This window comes from Scomber scombrus, chromosome 4, assembly GCF_963691925.1.
Source record: "Scomber scombrus chromosome 4, fScoSco1.1, whole genome shotgun sequence".
NCBI lineage: Eukaryota > Metazoa > Chordata > Actinopteri > Scombriformes > Scombridae > Scomber > Scomber scombrus.
Genome location: NC_084973.1, coordinates 30,956,577 through 30,964,500, shown reverse-complemented (window position 1 = coordinate 30,964,500; position 7,924 = coordinate 30,956,577). Strand labels below are relative to the sequence as shown.

The window sequence follows — 7,924 nt, the reverse complement described above, 5'->3', positions numbered from 1 at the left end:
GTTATAAACAGTATGTAAGGGTTTTATATGGCAGTGTTTTATTGTTTTATATGTGTGTTTGTGTCTTGTTTCTGAGGCTCAGCGTGAAGGTTACACTGTGCTGCTCTCTGTGTTTCAGGTCTGCTGCAGTTCAGTCACGAGAAGGGCGAGAAGGGAGGCAGCCTGTCTTTCAAATTCAACCTGGTGGATCCGGAGGGCAACAAACTGATCGATCAGTCCTTCTTCATCAGTGTGCTGGGTAAGGTTTCCTCCTCTTCCTTTCATCCTCTGTTACCTGTATAGTGCTGAAAGTCTTCCTTCAGCCGCTGGAGGCAATTACTGCAGAGCTTTAGCCCCTTTGTCCTGCATGCTTACTGATGTGTCACCGCACCTCCAACGCAGCCCGAATACAAAATATATGTGGAGAGGAAGGAGAAAGAAATGGAGCTATTTTCTGTAAAAGCTTTTGTTGTTTTGTTTTTTTCTCCATTTTCTAAATCATGCAAGTTAATGATAATGATAGTTAACCCTCCTGTTGTCCTCGAGTCAAGGAAGGAAGGGAGGAAGAAGGAAGGAAGGGAGGGAGGAAGAAGGAAGGAAGGGAGGGAGGAAGGAAGGATGGAAGGGAAGGAGGAAGGAAGGGAGGAAGAAGGAAGGAGGGAGGGAGGAAGGGAGGAAGAAGGAGGGAAAAGAGGGAGGAAAGGAAAGAAGGAAGGGAGGAAGGAAAGGAAAGGAAGGAAGGAAGGAAGGAATGAAGGAAAGAATGACAGGAAATAAGGAAGTGAAGGGAAAGAAGGTAGGGGGGAGGAAAGAAAGAGAGAAGGAGGGAGGGAGGAAAGGAAGGTAGGACAAAAGGAAGGAAGAAAGGGGGATGGAGGAAGGAAAGAAGGAAAGGAGGAAAAAGAGAGGGAGGAAAGAAATAGAGAAGGAGAGAGGGAGGAAGGAACAGTCAAAACAGACGGGGTCAATCTGACCCGGGAGGACGACACAAAGGATAAATCTAACCTCCTTCATGAACTCTTTATTTTTAGGCCTCCAGCCGTTCAGCTTATGCTAAATGTTGAACTGTGCAAACCTGCTAACTGATGCTTAAAGGTTGAATAGGGTTAATAGGTAGTAAATAGTAGTATAATAGTAAATGTATCTAAGGCTACATTAATAATTTCTGCTATTTTATGTTATTTATCCAACATTTTCCTGGTTGCAACTTGCATTCCTTCAGAAAAAAAAACTTTTGGTCTGGAAAAGTAAGTAAAAGTTTTTGGTTTGTGCAACTTGTGATTTTAGATACTGTAGATAGTTATGATAATAATAACTTATTTGTATAATATCACGACGTGCAGCTCAAATTACATCCACCAAGTGCTTAAAAACAATGTTTAAACAAACAATCAAAAACAAATTAATGTAATATAAGATGGAAAAGTAATATAGGAAAATAATATTAATAAAAAAATAGAACAATAAAAGTAATCATAAAAGAATAGGGAAAAAATGGAAATTGTAAAATATAACTAATAAAGTAATAAAATTGCTCTAGGGAAGTTTTAATGAAGTATGAATCAATTACTAATCTGTTTTTAGCCTGATAACAAAGACTAGGACTCACTGAGGTCAAATCCATATATTATAGTTATATTCATTCTTCAGGTGTTTGATTAGAGTCCTGCTGTTTAGAGATTTTAAGAGGAAGACTGTGAACTTTGTCCCTAATTTTTAAGACAAGTATTACAACTACAGCTACTCATTAAATAAAGGAGCATCAGTCTGCTTTCAGAGTTGGTCTTTTTTCTGTATTTTGGATCAGGACATTATCATTTTGGATTGCTACTCTTCTGTTTTTAGCCTGATAACCAAGACTAGGACTCAGTGAGGTCAAGTCCATGCTAAATCTTAACAGGTCTTATGTGTTACACCTGAGTGGATAAAAGCTAAATTGACAGTTTTTTGAGAGGAAGAATTTGAACTATTTCCCTAATTTCTAAGTATTGCAACTACAGGTTGCATCATTGAATAAAGGAGCATCAGTCTGCTTTCAGAGTTGGTGTCAAGTCATAAATAAATGCTTGATTTATGTTGATTTTTACTCTAATTTAAAGTATGAAAGTGCAGCTTCACGTCAGATTATCAGTGAAACATGGTGCTACAGTTTCCTCTAAATGGATCCATATTTTAAGAAGTCATTAAGTACTTTTTGTATAATTAAAGCCCAACTTTTAATGTTTCTAAGCCAGCTGGATAGTGGTTAACTCCCAGCGTTGCAGCGTCGGCTAAAGACCCTTCCGGGGTCGACGCCAACCTGCTGCGTCGTTCCAGCGGTTAAAATTCAGACCTCGACAGCAGCTCCGTCTGCACGAGTCGGAGGAAACTGAAGGATTATATTCGTCCCTCATGGTTCAACACAATCCTGATTCTCTGTCTTTTTCTCTTCTCTCCTCACTCAGATGTGACTATAGTGAAGCTCTCTGCTCCTATCTGCTTCCACCACACTGTCCTCTGATTACTTTCCTTCACTCCTTCTCTCAATCTTTCCTTATCCGGTTGTCCAAATCTCTCCAACTTACTGTATATCTCTGTCATTCCTCCTTATACCTCTTCCTCCCTCCCTCCTTTTTTTTCCGCCCCCCTGTCACCCAATTTAATCTTTTCCGCTTTTCTTGCTTGTTGTTGTGTCATTCCTCCATTTCAGCGGTTTCATATTACTTCTTCTTATCTTCTCTCCTTCTCCCTCTCTCTCTTCTCTTTTTGAGCCAAATCAGTCTCAGCTTCTTTCTCCTCCGCTGATTCAGTCCATCATGTTTGTTTGTTTGTTTTTTATTGTCTACCAGGATGAGAAATTGGGCTCCTAATATTTTTATGTCCTTCAAAAACTTCACAAACTTCTTCTTCTTCTTCTTCTCCTCCTGCAGAGGATCGTCTCCCTCCGTCCGTGCTGGTGAACAAAGGTTTGGTGTTGGATGAAAACTCGATGAAGAAGCTCACAACGCTGCAGCTGTCGGCCAGCGACCAGGACAGCGAGCCCAGCGAGCTCATCTACCGCGTTACCAAGGAGACGAGCCTGGGTCACCTGGAACGCGCCTCCAACCCAGGTAAGCAGAGAGAAAGGGGTTCAAACCAGCACCTACATGACATTTAAAGTGTAGAAATGCAACGAATCTTGCCAGACCTTTGACTTTATTTATCAAATATCTTTATTTTATATTCTAAAATCTACATGAACTAATGAATACATTTTAAATGAGAGATAAATGTTTCTTTATAAGAAATGATCTCCCTTATAAATCATGTCAGTATCCATGAAAAACAGCTGGACTTAGATTTTGGTGCTTAATGGGAACACTAAGGAAGGAAGGAAGGAAGGAAGGAAGGAAGGGAGGGAGGGAGGGAGGGAGGGAGGGAGGGAGGGAGGGAGGGAGGAAGGAAGGAAGGGAGGGAGGGAGGGAGGGAGGGAGGGAGGGAGGGAGGAAGGAAGGAAGGAAGGAAGGAAGGAAGGAAGGAAGGAAGGAGGGACAGAAGGAAGGAAGGAAGGATGGAGGGAACACTTAACCTAACAGCTGAAAACTAGAAAATTAGAAAAGTAATCAAATGTAATAAGTTACATTACATTTTAAATAGAGTAACCTATTATATTTCTAAAGTAACTTTCACAACCCTGACTATAAGTCACCTTAATCTTCCAGTTTGGGTCCATGAGACTAACCCCCCCATCTCCATGTTTAAGAGAAGGCTTTAAAACTCTCCTTTTTGATAATTCTCACTTAAAGAAAGTAACAAAAACAGCTTTTTATCACTTAAGAAATAATGCCCAAATACAGCTGCTCTCATCCCACAAAGACACATTTATTTCTAACAGATTAGAGCTACTGCAATGACCTGAAAAACTACATGATGATACGTTACAATATGATATATTTAAGACTGAAATCAGAGGAAAAAATGGTGTAAATATGGCTGAATTATTGCTGGACTTTTAACCAGAGTGAGCATATTACTCTGGTTTTACTCTGTGTGGTTATGAAATAGGTGGAAGCAGGTAAATGCTCATTCACACGTCGATGAAGCAGATTTGCTCCGGATTCATAAACTTTACAGTAAATGTACAGAAAGGTTCATTTACACACACACACACATAGAGAGAGAAAGAGAGAGGGAAGTGTAATGAGCCGTGCTTCACTTCCTCTCTTGTTTATCTCTGATGTTTTCCAGCTGCCCCTCTTTTCATAAATAGACATTAACTCACATGCAGACACCGAATGACCGCAGCCTTTAACTAAAATCAAACTCAACCACCTTAACCCTCCTGTTGTCCTCGAGTCAAGGAAGGAAGGGAGGAAGAAGGAAGGAAGGGAGGAAGAAGGAAGGAAGGGAGGGAGAGAGGAAGGGAGGAAGAAGGAAGGAAAGGAGGGGGAAAGGGAGGAAGGAAGAAGGAAGGAAAGGAGGGGGAAAGGGAGGAAGGAAGAAGGAAGGAAAGGAGGAAGGAAGGGAGGAAGGAAGGAAGGAGGGAAGGAATGAATGAAGGAAAGGAGGGAGGAATGAAGGAGGGAAGGAATGCAGGAAGGAAAGGAGGGAGGAAGGAAGGGAGGAAAGGAAAGAAGGAAGGGAGGAAGGAAAGGAAGGAAGGACTGAGGAAAGAAGGAAGGTAGGAGGGAGGGAGGAAGGAAAGAAAGAGGAAGGGAGGAAGGAGAGAGGAAGGAAAGAAAGAGAGAAGGAGGGAGGGAGGAAAGGAAGGAAGGGAGGAAGGAAACGAAGGAAGGAAGGGAGGAGGGAAGGAAAGAAGGAGGGAGGGAGGAAGGAAGGACAGAAGGAAGGAAGAAAGGGGATGGAGGAAGGAAAGAAGGAAGGGAGAAAAGAGAGAGGAAGGAAAGAAAGAGAGAAGGTGGGAGGAAGGAAAGACAGACAGACGGAAGGAAGGAAGGAAGGGAGGAAAGAAGGAACAGTCAAAACAGACGGGGTCAATTAAACCCGGGAGGACGACACAAAGGTTAAAACAACAAACTCATTACTTAACACCTCTTCAGCATCACCAGGTGAGAGAAATAATAAAAGCTCCTCTCATGTCACCTCCAACTGATTTTACTCTAAAATGAAATTACAAGCAACATTTATTACATTTTAGACTAAAAAGCACGAGAGAGGAAGTTGATGCATCTTCCAGCCCACAAAGAGGTGATTATTAGCTTCCGTGCTATTGAGCATTTCGGCCCCCGGCTGAAAGGATTCCCCCCACATCACTGAACGCTCTCGCAGCATGCTAATTAACTGGATGTTAACACCGGCTCTCGCTCTCTCTCGCTCTCCGATCTTTTTGAGCATCAGTTCACCTCAGAGCCACAGAGCAGCAGCCCTGGATAATTACCGTCAATCCTTGCTAACACGAAAAAGCCCCCCCCCTTTTCCTGCCTCTGCACCTCCTCTCTGCTCCTTTGGGATAGGTTGTCAGCCTACGAGGAAAGGTGTCAAGTTGTCAAGGTAACAGCACAAAGGGATGAAATGAATGGTGCTGTTGTGTCGATGCCCACTTCTTTCAAAAAGCCCCCCCGGAAGTCTTCAAAAGGCTTGTTAGCTGTGTTAGGTCGTGCCCCCGCCTCTCAGGTGCAGCGTTAGTCAAAGGGCACCTGTCGTACAGATCAATACAGATTGTAACCAACTTCACCTCGGATTTATCTGAAGTTCAGTGTGACGATGGAATACGTTTTTTTTTTTGGGGGGAAGTTTCAAAAGGAAGTAAATATTCAGTCCTATGCAAATAAAGCCGATGTTCTGATCCAAGAGGCTTCATTAGTTCTGCTGTGACTGGTGAGTCCAAAGTGTTTGAACCTTGATGTCAAGACAGATTTGTTGAGGTTGGTTGATTTAATAAAAAAAAAAGAAGAAAAGAAAGAAGAAAGAAAAAAGAAGAAGAAACCTTTTAGTTAGTTTAGGGCTTCTCAGACATTAAATACTAACAAAGCTTCACCTCTGTGGAAGTAAAACACTATTTTATAACTTCAATTTATCATACTGCTAAACTTTTGCAATGGAAGTTAATAAATCAATTCCTCAGACAATTAATGTTTGTTTTTTTTAGTTTTTTATTAACTATAAAACTTTGGTAAAACTTCTATGCAATATCTGAGTCATTATTTTATATTAGAGGAAGCAGCACTGCTATAGCTATTCATATTTGGCCAGATAAAGGCAGATTTAGACAAGAAAACTTCCCCCAAAACTACCAAATACCACAAAACTCACAACCTCTGAATGTCTGGATTAGGGTAGTGCCATATTGTGTCGCTCATGCTAATATCGGAATAATATTTACTATGATAGGTGTAGTAGAATTTTTGTAATAGAAGTTTCTCTGAAGAAAAGCACAGACGAAGGAGTGATGAATCTTTCTCTTTTACTCACGCTAGCATGGAGCAACAACCAGTTTCAGCTTCTATACTGTACCTCCCAGTGGAAGTTTGAATAAGACAGGGTGACAAAGTAATAAAGTATAACAAATGTGACATCGTAAAGTAATAAAGGACAGAAACCCCTTCAACGACCCCCTACTTGGTCAACAGATGGTCAGTCTTATCTAATTTAACAAAACGCCTGAGGCTTAGATGTTTACAGTTGTTACGGTTACGGCCCACCCGACACAATGAGTCCCTCATGACACAAAAAAATCCCTCACATCGGAAAAATGTATATCATGATAATTGCAATATTCTGACTTTTTGATGTAATGATATCATGCTGTTGTCATGCAAAACAACAACAAGCATGGCTAAAAGCAGAAGTAGCATTACTATCGACTCTATGGTGAAGAAAAGGGGACAACTTCAGTAGTGTGGAAGTAGTTTGATTATAATACATCAACAAACTACAATAAATCACATGTAATATGTACAATAAGGTTTGGGTAATGTGTAAGAAGTGCAAGAAAAAACTAACTTATTTCACCACCTCAAGCGGAATCAGCTGGTTCAATACGAGTAGAGCTGAAAATCCTGCAAGGAGTATTTCAGCATAGCGTCAAGAATATAATTAATATCACAGAAATACCCAAAAGATCATGATATTTTATTTAAGGACCATTTCACTAGTCTGGATCAATCTGGATGCACAAATCTGCCTTCAAACAATAATATTATGCTCATTTCTAAAGTGAGGAAGAGTTTTGGTTGCTGTAATTGTCCCACTAACTCAAAGAAAGGGGGCAATACAACTAACTTATTTCACCACCTCAAGCAGAAGCAGCCAGTTGAGTATAATGACAGCTAAAAATCCTGCAAAGGAGTATTTTCATCATATCGTCTAGAATATGTCAGAAATTACCCTGAAATATCTTGATATTCTTTAAGGGCCTTATCGCCACCTCCTAGTCTGGTTTTGTAAAGTTTGTCTTCTAACAATAACATTATGCTCATATGTAAACTGAATGAGTTTCAATGGCTGGATGGTAACTCCAATAAGGAATTATGAGCTAAAAGACTGTAACTGTGGAAGATATAAGATACATTTTTCTAATTCAGACTGCTGAAGCCTCACATGCATTTTTTCACAGATTTTGTCCTCAATCTCGTAAAGAAGGTAAAGTTGTATCACAGCAACTAAAACTCTCTCCATGCATATACGGACATGTGGTTATTATGTTAATATAATGTAAATCCATCCTTTAATCTGGAAGCATAAACTTTCCTGGTGTTGCAACAGATGCAGGAATATCAGACCAATCTGTTCCTGCAAGCATTTCCAAATTTAGTATTTTTTTAAGTAAATAACTGTTGCAGCCTTTTCATATTTTACCAGTATGTGTAAAGTAAAAAAAACTATTTTCTCTTTGCTCATATTATAAAAATATGTCCATGCAGAGTGGTAGCCTGTTTAACCCTCCTGTTGTCCTCGAGTCAAGGAAGGAAGGGAGGAAGAAGGAAGGAAAGGAGGGAGGGAGGAAGGAAGGAAGGAAGGGAGGAGG

At 40.5% G+C, this 7,924-nt stretch overlaps 1 protein-coding gene across 1 annotated transcript in view; it reads left to right on the top strand.

Annotated features, from left to right (window-relative positions):
- fras1 (Fraser extracellular matrix complex subunit 1) overlaps positions 1-7,924 on the top strand; it is a 98,124-nt gene that overhangs the window by 47,763 nt on the left and 42,437 nt on the right. Inside the window, 2 exon segments of the mRNA XM_062417931.1 lie at positions 119-238; positions 2,889-3,068. Coding sequence (XP_062273915.1) covers positions 119-238; positions 2,889-3,068 — 300 coding nt within the window.